Source organism: Mus caroli, chromosome 13, assembly GCF_900094665.2.
Source record: "Mus caroli chromosome 13, CAROLI_EIJ_v1.1, whole genome shotgun sequence".
NCBI lineage: Eukaryota > Metazoa > Chordata > Mammalia > Rodentia > Muridae > Mus > Mus caroli.
The window spans coordinates 8185912-8204480 of NC_034582.1; the positions used below are offsets into that span (position 1 = coordinate 8185912).

Genomic DNA, 18569 nt, shown 5'->3' on the forward strand with positions numbered 1-18569 from the left:
ATGGAACTTTCTACAGCACAATCAAAGTGATAATGTCAATACTTGGCAACCAGAACTTTATAAAATATAAAGGCACTTACTTGAGGGTTTCAAGTGACATCTGCAAATTATAGTTGCGTTCCTGTTCTGGAAGCTTGCAGAACTCCACCAGACATGGGTGCTGTCTCTTGTTGTCATCTCTAACCTGAAACAGGACGGGAAATGAGTATAGAGGAGCTTCTAGTGTGGAACACAGCTGTGTGGGGACAAATGAGGAGGTAGAACTCCCTGACAGCTGGCCCTGGGAAGCTTCCGGAATCTTCAGTGTTTATTGAAAGGCTGGCATGGTCAACACTCCCTACTCTCTTCCCGTTGGCATAGCTTAGTTCTCAGCTCCCACTCGCTTCTGCCATGCTGGCTCTCTGAGCCCATGAGCATGCTCACTGGGTTCCTTGCAGAATCTGCTCAAAGCTCCCATTTTTCCATGAAGTTTACTCTACCTGCTTTCTTAATGTAGTAATCTGTCCACTGGCCTTATTGACTATTTCTTTTAATTGTGCATAATGTTACATGGTAATAAAATAGATCATTTGGGAGGGAGGGGTTTAGTAGCCCAGACCAGCCTTGAACTCACTAGGTAGCCCAGACAGGTCTCAAACTCAGGATCCTCCTGCCTTAGCCTCCTAACTCTGAGGTGGGTTTGGTTGCTCATCTCAGCCTTCATAATAACCTTCTGAGATCACAGATGAACTCATGACCTTAACAGACTGATTAGTACTGATTAGTACGACTTTCTTTACAGGAATCTTTACCAATGTTCCTTGATGTCCACTGAGGTCTGGGTGTACGATTTTATCAAGCTTGCTAAAACCTAGATCCAATTACCCATGGATGCTCAAGTCCCTTCTCTGAGATGGCAATGTCTATACATAGAGCCCATGAATTGTGTCCCCTCCCTGCATATGTGAATGACTTCCAATACATGAAGAACTCAAAGTTAACACTGATGGAAATTGTTTTTCCAGGCTTTCTTTTTAACCTACATGTGATAGAATCCAAGAATGTAAAATCCAATGTTAAGAGCCAAGTGCATATTAGTGGTCACACTGCATTTAAGATTGTAGGAAGGAATTAATGAAGATGTCTTCTATTCTTGGCTTAGTAATTAAATTTTTATAATCGTTGTAAAGACCTAAATTACAAAGACATCCCTGCCCTGGTGGCACCTTGATGACAGCCATAAGCTGGGAGGGAACAAATTACTCCATGGGAATAATTACCAGGTTCTATATATGCCTCCGAAAAAGTGTGCAAACATGAGCTCTTTTTTTTTCCTTTAGAGCCAAATTAGAAATCATGACTTTATTCCTTTCTTTCTCTGGATCTTTAGAAATGAAGAGGACTTGGAAATGAAGCAGAGTTACAAAACTGAACTGAAGACTCCAATTCTTGAGTCCTAAATTCTAAACATGAAAGCAAAGATGAATTAGCCCTGATATAATCTTCTGTCTGTGTAGTCTCCATCTACTTCCCTGCCCTATGCAGGGAAGAGACAGCTCAGCCATGCTGTCTGGATGAAGAAAATGAGTATAACCTTGCCTCCCCCTTCCCTCTGTTACCGTAGCCTATTCTTGACTTTGGAAACATGCCGGCAATGTCTCACCACCCCCATTCTAGGCACCAGGGTATCAGAAACCCATCTCTCTTCCAATACCTTTTTACCCTCACTGCCCCTGCCACATCAGTCTCATGCTTTCGTCCCATCAGAGTTCTGTGGGCCTCAGTGCAGGGACAAAAGCATGTCACCTCTCACCACGTTAGCCCCCTATAAAATAAAATCACACAGTGACCAAAAAGCTCTTTGTCGAATGCCTCTGTCTTCACGGTCAGTCTCAGCTCTCTTCCTCTGTACCATGACACCTTGCATCTCTAACCTGTGACCACACTGTGCCACTGGCAGGCCACTGGAAATGTCCCATTTCTTCTTTTACCTACTTTGACACATGCTGAGTCTCTGACTAGACCATAATCCTGATCTTGGCTTGCCAAATTATCTCCTGTGCCTCTAATATCTGAGTTCACCTAGAAGCCTTCTTTGATTTCTAAAAGGAGGATCTACATATTTCTTTTTCACTCTGAGGTTGCATGTCTGTCACTCAACCAAACACAAAGTCCCCAAAAGCCAAACAGAATCAAACCCAGTGAGTGGTTAAGGTCTATTATCTCAGCTCCCCAAGAGGCTAAGGCAGGGAGATTTCAAGTTGAGGTCAGCCTAGGTTCCAGAGTGAATTCAAGGCCAGCCAGGTCAACTTGGTGAGACCCAGGCTCAATGGTGAAAGTGAAAAGAGGACTGGAAGATGCATCTTACTGGGAAAGCACACAGTTCCCTGTAGTACCTGACAACTTGGAGGGCTTGACCTGTAGTGGAAAGAGCCTCTGTGACGTTAAATGAAACTAGATTTAACCAATGTGTTATGAGAACTATTTCATTCTGTTGTTAAAACACATAACTAGGAGTTGCTGGAAACCATTTGTCTGAGGTCATCTTATGACCTTGTGAAAAAACATCTTGTTAAGCACCTGTCCAGTAAATGGATGCTGCTATGTGGGGATTCATTTTGTTTTTTGCATAAACTCTTCTTTAATCTTCCAAGCCTATAACCATTCCATTTCACACTGAAACTTTTGGTGAATTTTGTCCATGGTTCTCTGGCAACTGACACATTGATAACCTCTCTCCCTGGTGATTTTAGCCCATGGTTCAATCTTATATTTAACATTTATCTATTTCCTTGGTTTTTAATGAAGCCAAGCAAGGTGGGTGACACATCTGTAAGCCCAGCAAATGGGAGATTAAGGCAGGAAGATGGCCATGAGGTTCAGTGCCAGCTCAGGCCACACATGAATTCCTCTCATCTCCCAAAAACTAAAGCAAGCAAAGAACGAAAAAGCCAAAGAATGATGCCCAAAGGAAGGTATTCAGTCTTTGCCAGTTTAAGCAATGTTGGAACATTATTTTGTGGAGGATGGAATCTTTATTTGGAACTGAGTTTTAGAAGTTATACAGTTAAAAACAGAATCTCATGCTCTAGTAACTGAACTACCATGGTATGTCACAGAGCTATCCAAGAGTTACCCCAATCATACAGCCTATTGCTGTAGTCCTTGGTTGCCCCATACCCCAGAGGTATAAAGTCTATTGCTGTAGACACCGTGCACTTCAGAAACATGGCCCAGAGACCCTCAAGCTGGAACCGACCTGGATGCCTCCTCCTCCTCAAGGACTAGCTTTCATGGAACCAGAAGGTACCATGCAAACTTCCAAAGTAGAGAGGCCACCAACAACTGTACTCACCCCTGACCCCTATGAACCAAATCGACAACCAGCACAGTGTGATAATCCTACAGGACAGTAGTGGCACAAATATACTGATAGTAACCAACAGCTCTGTAATTAGACTCAAGATCTATCCAATAAGATCAAAAACAGGTCTGGTCTAGACACCTAGCTAACTATTCAGTGGTAGTAAAATCATGGAGATTTAAGAAGAACCCATAACTACTAGTTTACTAAACCAGCATAATCGTTAAACAACTGCTCTAAACTTTTGTCCTAACACCCACAGACATGTGCAGTCTCAACCCTTTATCAAGAGTATTTTTCTTTGCAACAGATGGAGACCATTACAGAAAACCACAACCAAACAAAATGCTAAGTTGTAGAGTCCAGTCCCAATAGATATATCTACAAAACACATAAATCTAAGGCTCAGGGGACACTACAGAATAAGGGGCACAAAGATTGTAAGAGCCAGAGGACCAAGGAGTTAGGCAACTAAGGGATGCCAAGATAAGGTCAAAGAATCTTACCCAATACCAAATGGTCAGCCTTGAAAACATACACCCAAGTAACACTATACAGACTACACAGGTTCTACTTAGGAACAAATTCATACACACATATGTTTTCCATATATATATGGAAACCATGTGTATGAATTTTTCCATATATATACATATGTATACATATATACACATATATGTGTATATATATATGGAAAAGAGCTACATATTTTAAGGAGAGCAAGGAGGGATATGTGGAAAGAAAAAACAAGGAAAATGATGTAATTATATTCTCAAAATATTAACAAAGGTAATGGAAAAGAAAAAGTATGTAAAGTAGGAGGCAGAGAATGTAATTTCCAGGTGATGAGATGGTCTTCATAACTATGTAGCTTCTGCCAAGATGGCTCCACAGAAAGTTTCTGCATGGCTCCCATCAGGGAGACTGAAATAGTGACCAGAGTCCAGTGCTCTGTAACAACAGCCCAAGCTGACAGTCTTTACATGAGAGTCTAAGTCAAAGGACAAAATACAAAAATACTACACTTACATGAATGGTTAGCACGACTACCAACACTAATCATGTACTCCATTCAGAGCTCAACATGACAGACACACTGATGTGTCATGGATAAGTGTACTAATTTCCATACTGAGTCAATTGTGAAAAAGCAGGCCAGTCTTTGGGATACTTAGCCTAACAGTATCCCAAAAGCACAGTATCACCAAGACCCTAGCCAAGTACATTTATTATAAAATCAGATGTTATAGACTTGTATGCTTGATTTTTAAGCAAAGTTTTACTGACAAATTATAAAGTAAAATCCTTATTTAGTATTTAGAAACATATACAACTATTATTGGCCACACCGCCCTCGAACCATAGAGCCAACTGTAAACATCTGCCCACAGGTCTGTGCTGCTACATGCTCTGGGCTAAGAAGAGAATACCAGAGAAAAAAACAAAATGACATATTTATTTTCATTCCAATTTCCACTTTTGTTTTTGCTGTTTTCTAGCTGGGACATGAAGGCTCGTTATCTATATTTAACTTGATTTTTAAAGTAAAACTTTCAGTCCATACACTGGCAACTTTGGAGTCAGGGAGTCAGCCATTACTGCATTCCCTTTGGCTTTTAAAAAGATACAGGGAGCTAAGATGCCTCAAAAAAAAATCAATTCTATTGATTCACGTCACACTACAGCAGGTTCAACAGAAAATGTTATCTTTCCAAGTGATATGTGAACAGAATCTGGGGATAAATTTCAAAATCATATACCGGACCATACTGCCAGCCAAGCTCAATTTTATTCATAACCCAGAGCTCGTGGATATTCTCTGCCAGTCTTTCTCTTATTCTTTCCAGGTGAGGAGGCAACACAATCTGGAAAAAAAAGAGGAGAAAACGCTCATCAGAAACAAATGCTGGAAGGTACCATGCCAACTAGCCTTGCTCAGAGACAAAAGAAATGCCTCATGGAACATTAAGGTACAACAAAACCATTGGGCTCTAAACCAGCTATTTCATAGTGTGTGCATGTGTGCCTCTGTGTGTGTATGTGTGTGTGCGTGTGTGTGTGTGTGTGTGTGTACATTTAGGATTGCAAGTAAATGAATGGACAAAGAGAACAGGGTGAAGTACAATAAGGTAGAAAAAAACCAATCATTGGATTCTGCCTGATTGATTGATTTAGTGATGTACCGGAAGCACTGCTCTCACTGCCTATTTGCCAAGCATGACTTCACTTGCTACCTGGAACAGAACGACCTAGAGAAAGAGCTAAATGATGGGCCACTGCCATTAACAACCTGCTGACAGCCACACAGGCTTCTGTGAAATCTCACACCTTGCCATTTTACAGTATAATATGAATATACTAACTAGACCCAGCCTCAAAGCCTGGCTTCAGTCCACTAGTGACATCTCCTCTCTTCCATGCTCCTTGGTGTCAGGGTGCTTATTACAGAAAAATTCTCAAGGGCACTGGGGAGACAACTGAGGGGTGCAGTGGATATGGGCCAATACCTAAGTGTGCATCAGTCAGAAAAAGAAATCACCCAACATTCTAAGGCAACCTGGCCAGTGTCCACAGGCCCCAGTGCAGGGCAAGTCAGTAGGCTAAAGGGGATCCTGGCTCTGTGATCCTGAGCATCTGACAACCATGACAGGTTTACCACAAACTCTGCTGTGTCCCTTTCAGTGTGTTCCTACCATACGCTCAAGGAGCAGGGCAGGCCGTTCCTTACACTCTCCTATTAGAAGGAGAAAGCGTCCAGGAGCGGTCAATAAACACCAAAGTGGTTTACCAAACGAGGAGAGAATGATGGTATGGCTGATCAAAACAGAAGTTTCCGAGGCCTGGTATTATGTCAGCTTCAGATTTGGAAATGCCTTTCTTGTTCCAAACTAATAATCACACTGAATGAGCTACTCAGCATCACTGAAGCTATTCTATCGTTATACATCATTAAAGAGCAGGATTTAAGTCACTCTCAAACTTAGGATATTGCTACATGTATCACACACACACACACACACACACACACACGTCCCCAAGGTCACAGCCCTTAGTCATCTATTTGTGATGTAATGGGTAATAACTTAGGTCAAATATTCCATACATCCCAACTGACAAGTGACTATTTGTCCCCAAAGTAAGGTTTGTTTCTGGGCATTTTCAACCTGGAGCCACAACCTCAATCTCAACCCAAAATACAACTCAGTTAAATATCTTCAACACTATAACTGTATCTGTATGGAAGGAGGCTGAAACCTCTGCATCTGCACTGAAAAACCAAACACCTCTGTTCCAAAATTAGTGTGTCAATGTGGTATCAGTTCATGTGTGGCACATTATTCCAGCTATTAAGTCACCCCATGCTACTTCATCTTAAAGTTACTTATGTAGTTTGCAAATAAGTCCATTGTGTTGCTATACTTTGTTTTAAAAAGCATAATGTACATTTGTAAATTAAGTAATATAAACTATTTTTTATTTTTCTTACTTGTATTTCTCTCTCATGTATGTATGTGTGTGTATGTGCATATGTACATGTGCGTGTGCATTCAAGCATGCATGTGGAGGTCATAGAACAATCTGAAGTAATCATTTCTTTCCTTCTTCTATGTGAGTACCAGGGACTGAAATCAGGTCATCCTTGGTGGCAAGTGCCTTTACCTGGGGAGCCACCTCTCCAGCCCCAACATTAATTGCTATAATAAAACTTCCAAGACTATCCAGAACACAGACTTAAGAAAAACAATTTAACACTGTGAAATGTTGGAGCACTGTGAAAGCAGCATAATAGGTTGAGACACTGCACCATGGAATGCCAAAATACAGAGTAGAAAATATACAGATTGAGAACACAGAGGGGCGCATTATTTATGAGACCGGTTAGTTGAATGGCTAAAAAGTGCACTACTGTGGGCTGCAATACAAGCTTGAGAGCCCCTGCAATTCTGCAGCCACCTGTGTCCCTTTCTGTACCTGGCTGGTGTCCACAGGAACAGGTGTGAAGGCAGCTTGGGTCAGGGACACTGTAGGCCCCAGCAGGTCTCGTGTGTATGTCCTCTCTTGCTTATATTCTCGGCTGTGTTCCACCTTCAATTTCTCTTTGGGCAGAACAGCTTCATAGCAAGCTGCATAGCCAGGTGGAGGGAGAAACTTGAATTCTCCATGTCTTCCCCCAAGCAAAAAGCGAACCCTGAAAAGGAAGCAAGCTTGAGTCAATGCTATCTTTGATAAACGTGCATATTTTCTAATTAAAAATATTAGTAACATTTACTAGTGCAAAACTAACTTTGTCACAAGCCACAAACCCCTCAAACACGGCTTAAAGGAAAAACGCTACTCGTAGCTTCATACGTCTGAACACATGGTCCCTAGCGGGTGACACTGCTTGGAGGAAGTTTTGGAACCCTCATGAGGTACAGCCTTGGTGGAGGAAATGCATTACTGAAGATAGGTTTTCAGGTTTATAGCCTCACCCCACTTCCCGCTCTGGCTGTTTCCTGTATAGGAAGAAAATGTGACCATTCTCTTTCTACTCTAGCTGCTATGTCATGTCTTGACAGCCATTATGAACTCTAACCTTTGAAACTACAAGTCAAAACAAATGGATCATTGCTTTTTGTCATGGTATTTTATCACAACAGCAGCAAAGTAACTGATACAATATCATAGTAGTTTTATCACCTAGGAATCTAAGAGCCTCTCCCCATATGAGGCTAAACACAAGAGCATCATCATGACCAAAGAAGAAAACTTAGCTCAAGTGTATTCACAGGTCAGAGATGACCCAGCACTTGGTGACCTAGAAAGAACAGTTTTATGATGGGAGGTACATTACCATATTCCTATGAATGAAGGACATCTTTTTGGCCACTCCATGTCCCAAGATATCTAAGGACTAATGAGACACAGTGAGGATCAGACCCAACCACCCGTGTGCTTAGAATGGTAGGATCTGGACCATTTCTAGGAAAAACCAGCCACTGTGTTCAATCTGATTTTCCTAGCGAAATTCCTTAAAGAAGCCCTAAGTGTCACCTCCACTGCTGAAGAAAGCAGGGACTTTACTAATTTCAACAACAGCAAAATACTCACTAAGATTTTGTGAGTATCACATTCAATTAAATATGTGAGCTTTATTGAAGGAGCTTTGAAACAGTCATATGACAGTAATGATGTAGGTGTTCAGTTTACAAAAACGATTAACATTTTTAACTCCTTATAATTAATTTTCTGTTTATTTATTTCTTCCTAAAATAAGAAGTATGATAAAATAATGTAAAACTTTCAAATAATCCGCAAACTTAGAGAAAGAAGCATAATTTGTATAAATACACCAGAAATGGTCATATCTTCATGGGTAGCTAATGCCTCTGGATTACTTTTCTTCAGTATGCTGCTTTATAAATGGAAATATTCCTTGGAAATCATTATAAATTTCAAAGCAACCAAAGCAAAGAAGACAGTTGGGAGGAATAAGAGAATTTCTCCTATTAGGGAGACACACAAATGTACTAACTGGTGACAACATGAGCTATGACAAGCCATCATGGAATTAAAGTAGTGTTTTTGTAGAATTTCATCTATCCTCCTTTACAAAACAACATGGTAAGCTTGAGAAAAGGGTGTGAAGTTTCAGGTCACTGAAAGCAGGAGAGTCCTGGAGTGTTCCACAGAGCAATGAATATGTGGGCAAGACATGGGGCTCTATGGTGGACACCCATAGGAAAACAGACATCTCAGAACACAGGACTAAGGTTAGTGAAGGATGGGGCAGTCCTCTGTGGAAGTCTGAGAAGTAAGAATAGAAACAGACCAAGCAGCAGAGAAGTACTCACTTTATTCCTGCAGAGAAACTGACAACTGGAAAGAACAGGCCATCGATATTGAAGTTCTCAAACATTCCTTGCACCGGTTGTCCATTAATGCGAAACGAGATGCTGGGGGCACTTAGATCTAAACAACAACTGATGACATCGTCAGTTCTCAGCAGGTGCTGGTTGGGGGAGCTCACGGTTCGAGCTATACAACCTGTTGAGGGAAACAATAATAAGGTAAGGCTTAACATGAAGAATCATTCTGAGTCACACAGAAAGAGTGATGGAGCCAAGGGGAAAATCCACCATGGAGGTTAACATGTACTGTCAACTGGCAAGGACTCAGAACCACCAAAGTAACAGGCCTCAGGCATTATCTAGCCCTTAAAGGTGGGCAGCAGCATCCCCTAGGCTGCAGTCTCAAACAGCATGAGGAATACAGAGAGAACTGGCAGCAGCCAGGATGCTCTCTGCTTCCTGGCTTTGCACACGGAGTTACCAGTTGCTTCCTTCTTCCTGATTCTTGCCATCATTCTTTTCCCACCATGATGGACTGTATCTCTGGAACTGTAAGGCAAAATGGATGCTTCCTCACTGAAATTGTTTTTTGATGGGTACCTTGTGTGAAGCTCCAAAATAAGTATCATGTGATATCTTTATACTCTTGGTCAAAAGGAAAGGGAATTTTCCTTTCTTTTTATTTTATTTTATTTTTATTTTTATTTTGTAGGTGCTACAGAGCTCGGGTAGAAAATAGGTCTTGTCATTTCTAGAAGTTTCTGTGTGCATATGAATAATATTTGATGCAGAAATTATTTCAGAGACAATAAAATAATATCAGAGGATATCTACAGAAGCATCTAACTTCCAATAGCATCCAGCCACATACAATTTGATTTGCATAGTCCTTGGCAAATGACTTATCTTCTAAACCAATCAACCTTCCTTCCCTTCCTTTCTTCCTTCCTTCCTTCCTCCCTTCCTTCCTTCCTTCCTCCCTTCCTTCCTTTCTTGCTGTGTTGTTGTTGTTGTTGTTGTTGTTGTTGTTTTGCAGGATTTTTGTTTTGTTTATTGTGTTTTGTTTTTCAAGACAGGGCTTTTCTGTGTAGCCCTGTCTTTCCTAGAACTCTCTGTAGATTAGGCTGGTCTTAAACTCAGAGATCCATCTGCCTGTGCCTCCTGAGCTCTAAGATTAAGGGCATGTGCCACCATGCCTGGCATTGATTTATTACAAGCAAAAGACTAAACGCTACCACCTTCTAGAATTATTAAGTTGAAAAGGAATGATTTAGAAGCAGCAGTCTCAGGCATAGCGACGGTTGGTGCCTCTTCTCTTACGTACCCTCATAATTTCAAAAATCCAAACTAAAGCCAGGATAGTAAAAGCAGGAACTGTCACCAATTTGCTTTTGTTTTATAATAATATTTTACACATAATTTGACTTGACTTCTTTGGTCCAGCAGGATATACTCAGAGGCATGAAGTTATTTGGCAAGTATTATACTTTCCCCCGGACAACCAATGGTATCAGCCCACTCTTGATGACATCACAAGTCCTCAGCTAATTAGTTCCAAGAAGCCTTAACATAAACTAACAGGCACAAACATATACACAATTAGAGTAAAGATAAAAACAGACTTCATGAATCATGCTTTGCTTTAAATTTTTATTCATTTTTCATTTCCTTATGATGTGTTTGTTTATGGATGCTATGGTTGTTTGTATGACTTCGATAGGCTAATTTATTTTAATGCTTAGTTATTGGGGAATGGCACTATTTAAGAAGGGTTAAGAGGTATGGCCTTGTTGAAGGAAATGTGCTCTTGGGGGTGAGCTTTGAGGTTTCAAAGGCCCACACCATGTCCAGTGTCTCTCACTTTCTGACTGCAGATCAGAATGTAGCTCTCAAGCCCTCCTCCAGCACCATGTCTGCCTTCTGTGCCTGCTGCTGTGTTCCCTGCCATGATGATAAAGGACTAAACCTCTGAATTGTAAGCAAGCCCTGTATTCAATGCTTTATTTTATGGGTTGCCTTGGTCTCGGTGTCTCTTCATAGCAATAGAAAAGAAATTAAGACAGATACATATGTGCACATGCACTCAGGCACAAACATGTGCCATGATGTGTTTCTTGAGGTTAGAGAACAATTTATGCCAGTCTGTTCTCTCCTTCTATTATGTCTCCTTGGGATCAAAGTCAGGTCTTCTGAACCAACTGAGACATCTCTCCATCTCCATTCCCTATGTTTTTCATAAACACACACACACACCTTTTAATGTCTGGCATGTGTTCTAAGTAAGAACACATTTAAAGCACCAGTGGTAGATGGTCTCCACTTTCTAAAATGTGGACACTGTTTTGATCTTATCAATATGCAATTCTTCAAGCGTCAGGATCATTATTAGGTATATCTTCTAGGACTCCCTGAATATTGTAAGAGCAGCTTTAAAAACAAGAACAACTAAAAACATGACAGCCAAGCAGCTACTGGGAAAACGTTGATTCCCTTGTTAATGTCAAGACCCACAGCTAATAAGAATGTTTCTATTTTAGCCATGATACTAAAATTACACATCTACTACAATCCAATATATTGTTCAGTTTGATTGACATTGCCATGGTGAAGCTAATGAAAACTAAAGTGTCATCCATGTCCTTTGCCTTGGAAAGCCTGTAGCTCAGACAGAGGGTCAGTGAAGAACTAGAGGCCATGGTTTGAAGGGCACACACAGTGTGGAAGATGCGTGGTCACGTTTCCAGGCAGAGGGCCTCTCCTTGCATACTCACTCTATTGGACAATCCTCGTTTTCTGCTTTAGTCCACAAGGAGGACAACCAGGTAGCCACACAGCTTTGGGTGAAGAATCTACACTGATCTTTCCTGTATCACTTCATAGCCTCCTCCATAGAGTTTTAAATTTCAATTCTCTAAACATACCCAGAGTTTCCCATTCTTGTCCTCAGCTGAGCTGCTCTGATAACAATGGTGTACATAGTTGAGTGTCAGGGAATAAATGAAGATGTCACTCAAAACTTGACTTGGAGTCAAATCCCTGTTCCTAGGAATACTGGTCTCTAATTACACAATATTCAGTGGTAAAACATGTATGTGTTCTCCCTTAGAAACTGCCAGTTTCTTTAATTCCCACAGCAACTGTTAAAAGAAAGAAAAATATGAGAGCAACTCTAGGGATGTTGTCTCAATTCATATGAATGTGATGTAGAATGTAGGCAAACTCCATCAACTTCACATAGGGCCTTGTTGACAGAACCTCAAATTAGTAAAGCTTGCCATAAGCCCCTCAGTAGAGCAAACACAGCTCTTCACTACAGCAGTAACAATGACTGGTTGATGGACAAGGGGCCAGAGAAGTGGCTCAGTTTTGATAAAGACTTGCCACACATCCATGAGGACACAAGTTTAGATCCCCAGAACCCATGTAGAAGACAGACACAGTAGCATGTATGACTATCATACCAGCACCCCTATAAGACATGAGAATCTTTGGAAGCTGTGGGTTATACTACACAGTAGTAATGATATCCTGTCTCAAACTGGGTGGAAGGTAAAGACTGATACCAGAGGTGGTCCTTTGGTCTCTACACACACACACACACACACACACACACACACACACACACACACACACATGCACACACACACACACCCCAAAAACAAAAAGCAAAAACAAACAAACAAAAACCCTCACACCAAGAAAAAATTTTAAAGTTAAGAAACAAGTTCTCCTGACTACAGAGCTTCAGGATAATTTTCTCCAGGTAGTCTGTGACCTGCCATCTTACTGTGGCACATCCACACAGTCATTATGCTCTGTCCTTATTTTTCCATTTAGCGCTTTGCCATAAGAGCATGAAGCCCAGGTTTCAGTTGCAACAGGGCAAAGCTCTTCTGATATGTCAAAGGGAAAGTCTGAAGGTGAATGTAAGATCAGAAGTATGGAAATGCCCAATAAAGTAGTTTGAGTATATGTCATCTAAGCAACACTTTCCCCCAACCACTACCTAGAAGAAAACACCTTAACGTGGCTCATTCCTCTAGCAGAGAGCCCATTTCCCATGAAGCAATTCTCAGAAGTGAGGGTGATGGAGTTTAGAGCACTATAGTTCAAATATATCATAAAACAGAACTTAGTCCTCTATTTGGCTGAGCACTCTTTTCCTGACCTTGGGACAACAGAGTCTTACTATGGGGTCAAGGAAGGCAATATAGCTCTGATCTGATTGGTTCGTGTACCTGGAGGGAGACAATATAAACTATTCTGGGACCTCTAGCCACAAACTCCAAGAGTTAGAGGAGCTACCAAAACATGGCTTCTCTCATGACATTTGAACTGGATAAAAGAGGGCCAGTAACTCTTATTATGCAGCTATAACTCTACAGAGTGCTTTGAGCTCATTTATGGCGTTACTATCAACTCTTGGGTCTATTTCACTTAAATTTTAAGCCCCTTTTCAGAATTTGTTAGGCCTCTACACTATTAAATGAACACCACTCACAACTAAGAGACAAAGTGCAGTGTTTACGATTTAAGGTAACTTTCTGTGTCTTCTACTTACTAACTTTAAGATATGTCAAGGTCACCCCAGAACTGTCTTCTAAATGCAGCTTCCTGAACTGAACATGCCTGCAACATCTAGATGAAACCTAGTATCTGATAGTAATATTGTTATGCAAAAATAATATCATATTACTATGCAAGAACTAAACTTTGACATAAACAAAATTATACCTATTTGTGATCTGGAGAAAGAAATTTTTAGCAAATAGGTGTTTAAATCAACACTGAGAATTGGCAGCTGGTTTCTTGACAATTCATGTAGTTTTAAGTTTTCTACATCTGTCAAGCCATGTCATGTATGGACTGATCCCATGGAATTTCCATTTGTCTGGATTCTGGTTTTACAGTAACTCTCAGGAATCTAAACTAGTTATTATATTATATGGTTTTTATGATGAACACTGAGTCTTTGCACATAACAGTTAAAATGATTCAGAAGCACCTGAGATTCTTGTAGGTCGTTCATGCACTAGAAGGTCATTTTTAAACACATATTCACAAGCTTCCCAGCACCTTGGAGATGTACTATTAATACAAGTAGTTTCCTTTTCTGTTAGAAAACATCTGCTTTTTGTTAAACTCTTGTACTCATCCTCTCAGCATTGAAGTTCTGAGCAACAAATGTTCTCAGCTTTCAGACGTGTACAACAGGGTCATAAGACCGCCATTTGGAAATTGTTTAAGGAAAGGGGACAGTGCCTACCTGACCAGAGGTGAAGGCCGTCAAACCCATAGGAGAAGAGGTCGTCACCAACGCCATTGCCACCCCACTCTTCACCTCCACCTGGGTATGGAGAATACCCTTCAGTGGAAGCCCAGCCCACTCGCAGGTGAGTGGCTTCTGCTGTCACAAAGGGTTCTGTGTGGTCCACCATGAGCTCGTAGTACCACTTCTTATACTGTGCTGAGCCTTCGCTGACACCCAGGAAAATATTAGGCCTCATGCTTTTAGACAGAAAAGGACAAAGAAAACTTCCGTTGGTTTCATTACTCATTATTTTAAATATTATTTCTGATTCTCTATGATGTACATCTATGATACACAATGTTGTCAGATTGACTGGTTCTAGAATCATATAGGAGACCAACTTCGGAACATGTCTTGGATCATGTTTCTAGATTTCGTTCATTGAGATGGGCAGTGCCATTCCATGTGCCTGGGTCATGAGCCAACATCTCTCTGCTTCCTGAGTGCAGATGTGAAGAGCTCATCCACCTCATGCCCGTTTCTGTCATGTATGACAACAGGTCCATAACTCCAGCTCCAGGGAACCCGATGCCTTCCTCTGTCCTCCAGGCATGCATGTGGTAGCCATACATACCATACACCCAAACTCATAAACTGAATCTCATAAATAAATCTTTTAGAAACTGATACACATCTAGATGCTGGACGTCTAGATCTCACACCACTTCTGTTTATAGAAGGATAAAGCAGCCAGAAGCTTTAGGAAAGCCCCAAGTTACTATACCACACAGAACAGTTTGTTGATTTTTTTTTTTTCTGGCTTACTGACTTCTTTATCTAGGATAGCACAGCATGGTTCTCAGTAGCTACATCCACATCTATAAAAGTTAGAAAAGAGCAGTGCCAAAGAAGCTCACAAATTACAGACAGCACAAGCCATAGACAAATCATAGCACTAAGTAGCTTGTAGGCGACACTCAACTATCAGAGTCCCTAAAAGGCAGATCTGGTGGAATATGACATTTCCTTAGCTAGTCAGATTGAAGTGTCTTAGGCTTGGGGCACTATTGTTTTTATCACCTGTGGTAGGCACATTTATGGGCTACTGAAGAACAGTGCAGCTACAGCCTGCTTCTCAAGGTGCCAGTGGCAATCGGTCTACACATGAAAGCAAACAGAAATTACCTCACACCTGTTTTCACTAAGCCCACATTTTGTGGGGCTCATCTATTATTTTATTAACCCATCCACTTGTTGAAAACAATACTTGTTCAGTGGGGAAGACATATACAACTCCTTAGTTAAACAAACGACCCTCCTTCTGGCTTCCTAGAGAGAGAGTTACTTGGCTGTGGCGTGAAGAGATGACAATGTCTGTGGCAACTTATTTACCTACTGACATGATTCACAAGACGGGTCTGCAGTAAGAGATCTCGTCCTGGCAGGAGATTATCACAGATGAGGTGCTGATTAGAGCGGACAGCAACTCCATGGCATACACAGAGAGAACACAGCACATCCAGGACCTGGGAAGAGATGGCACTTCCAGTTGACTGTGACTCAAGCATCAACCACACTTTCCAAGGCAAACACAACCACAACTATGATTAATTTTTATTTACCCATCTCTATCTCTGTCTCTCTCACTCTGTATGTGTGTGTGTGTGTGTGTGTGTGACAGAGATGTGCATGTGTATGCATGTTCAAATGTGTGTGTGTACATGCATGTTTGCATGTGCATGCAAAAGACAGGTTGATGTTGGACAGCTCCCTGAATCATTCTCTCCAGATTATATGTTGAGGCAGGGACTCTCACTTGAACCCAGAGCTTACCAATTTGACTATTCTAGCTATCCAGCTTGCCTTGGAGGTGTGGGGGAGGGGTGGGTCTTATCTCTGCCACTCAAGCCCTGGGGTTACAGGAAGCTGTACACTTTCCCAGTATTCCTGCAGATGAGGGAAGTCTGAACTCTGGTTCTCAAGCTTCCAGGGGCACTTTATGGTGCCTCACCCATAGCCTCAGCTTGCTCATTATAACATGACAGTGGATGTCCCAATGACTCCCTAGCTTTCTCTCACATACAAGGCACGTGCTGCTTGTGCTCCCACAGCTGTGATGACTATATGCTGCGCAATCTTACTCCATGAAAACCAAGGATGGAAGACAGTCATGACAACTTCAACACATCTTGAAATCATGGCAGCATATATCTTAATTTACTAATTTATTTTTAACTGGTACATGAAGACAAAAACCACAGTGAGGCATGGGCTACCAGGCACTGATGAAACGCATGCATATGTAGTATCATGTTCAAATCATGATAAGTGAGCCAATGTCCTCATACAGTTATTATTTATTTTATTAGTATCATTTCATTTTCTAACTATAAAGTAGGAAATTAGTAAAATGTTCAAAGTGCCTGTTAAACCAGAGAAAAGGATAGTATTTTGTTCTCCCTTGTTCTAAATCATTATATAACATGTTAGATATTTGGAGCTCTCAGTATTTTATTCTTTTTTTGGCTTGTTGTACATTTATCCTATTTTTCCCCCCTGGTTTATATTTATTATGGAAAAGCATTTAAAATCCTTTCTTCTGGCATTTGCAATACGGAGTCCACTCTTCCCCATGCAATGATCCTAGAATTCACTCATGGACGCAGATGGCTAACCTACCTTGTGGTTTCTCCCATGCTTGTCTAAAAGCGAGATAATGGACTTGATATGCCCTTCTTTGATGATATTCAGAGCTTCTGGGCTCTCCACTAACACACAGTGGAGGACCTCCAGGATACCTACAGATGAGAACAAGCAGAAACAAGGCTGACACTTCTAGGAATCAGGTACTTTTTTATCTCTTTCATTCAACCGCACTCTCTCTGCTTGCACATGTCATTACTTAGTGCTCAATCTGTTTGCCACAGGGCACTGTGGGAAGCAATGGGTGCCACTTGACAGAACACACAGATATTCAAAGATGACAAATCCCAGTGGAGAGAGGTGGAGAGCTTCACTGAGGATGGTGATTGTATCTCAGAGTATAAGAGAAAGCAGTCTGGCAGGCTTGGGGAGCGCAGCAAATGTATCCCCTCCAGATAGTCAGAGAGAAGGAAGACAGAACAGAACAGGCCTGAGTGTCAGGCACAGAGAGTGGGCTAGTATTCGAATCAAACATGGATGGACAGTAGCTTCTGGCAGATCCTGAAGCCTCCTGGCATTTAAAACATAATCGTACACCAACAAGAGGGGTCAATGGGTAAATCACTTACAACCAAGCCCAACAACTTGAAAAGGTTCCTGAAAACCATGTTCCTTTTTTTTTCTATTGTCCTGCCATTGGGCCAGCAAAATGGCTCAAGCTGATAAAGGTGCTTGCTGCCAGCCCTGAGAACCTGAGTATGTACCCCCAGGATGCACAAGGTAGAAGCCTCAAGTTGTCCTCTGACCTCTACAAGTACACTGTGGCATGCTTGACCATACGAGCATGCTCACACACACACACACACACACATGGATACACACAAACACAATCAAATGTAATTTCAACAATAAGAAATAAACTATGCACCCATTGTTGCTCATCTCTGCCAATAATGATGGTGCCAATTGTCTGTAGCCATGGCATGCAGAGTTCTGTCTATCTGTCTGTCTGTCTGTCTCTCTCTCTCTCTCTCTCTCTCTCTGTCTTTGTCTCTGTCTCTGTCTCTGTCTCTCTCTGTGTGTAAGGACAGCACAGAACTGGGAAGAAGCTTTTTAAATCCCATAGAAAAGTTCTTATGTCTCGAGTGGAATTCACTTTCTTAGAACTGATGCTGTGATTAGGTTCACTACAACGCACTCCGGTCGAGTCAGTTTGACAAGCCGAGAGGCTTAAAAGCTACTCTCGAGGCAAAAGAGTTTCACAGAAACTCGCTCCTGGAGTCTGGCGTTCTCTCTAACCCATACATTAATTTTCCATTCCCGAGTTAGTCTAGTGTATGGATCCATGTGCTCTCTTTCAGTATTATCCTATTATAAGTGCCTTTTAAGATTGAATTCTGACACCGGGCATGGTGGCGCACGCCTTTAATCCCAGCAGTTGGGAGGCAGAGGCAGGCAGATTTCTGAGGCCAGCCTGGTCTACAAAGTGAGTGCCAGGACA

At 41.5% G+C, this 18569-nt stretch overlaps 1 protein-coding gene across 11 annotated transcripts in view; it reads right to left on the minus strand.

Annotated features, from left to right (window-relative positions):
• The window catches only part of Ryr2 (ryanodine receptor 2), a 562694-nt gene that overhangs the window by 229321 nt on the left and 314804 nt on the right, over positions 1–18569 (minus strand). For all 11 annotated transcript variants that reach the window (XM_029468301.1, XM_029468299.1, XM_029468302.1 and 8 more), the window contains exons 18-24: positions 17105–17223; positions 15818–15951; positions 14441–14682; positions 9178–9370; positions 7316–7532; positions 5104–5208; positions 81–184 (exon numbers count right to left, since the gene is read on the minus strand). In XM_029468301.1, coding sequence (XP_029324161.1) covers positions 81–184; positions 5104–5208; positions 7316–7532; positions 9178–9370; positions 14441–14682; positions 15818–15951; positions 17105–17223 — 1114 coding nt within the window. The remainder of the gene's footprint in view (positions 1–80; positions 185–5103; positions 5209–7315; positions 7533–9177; positions 9371–14440; positions 14683–15817; positions 15952–17104; positions 17224–18569) is intronic.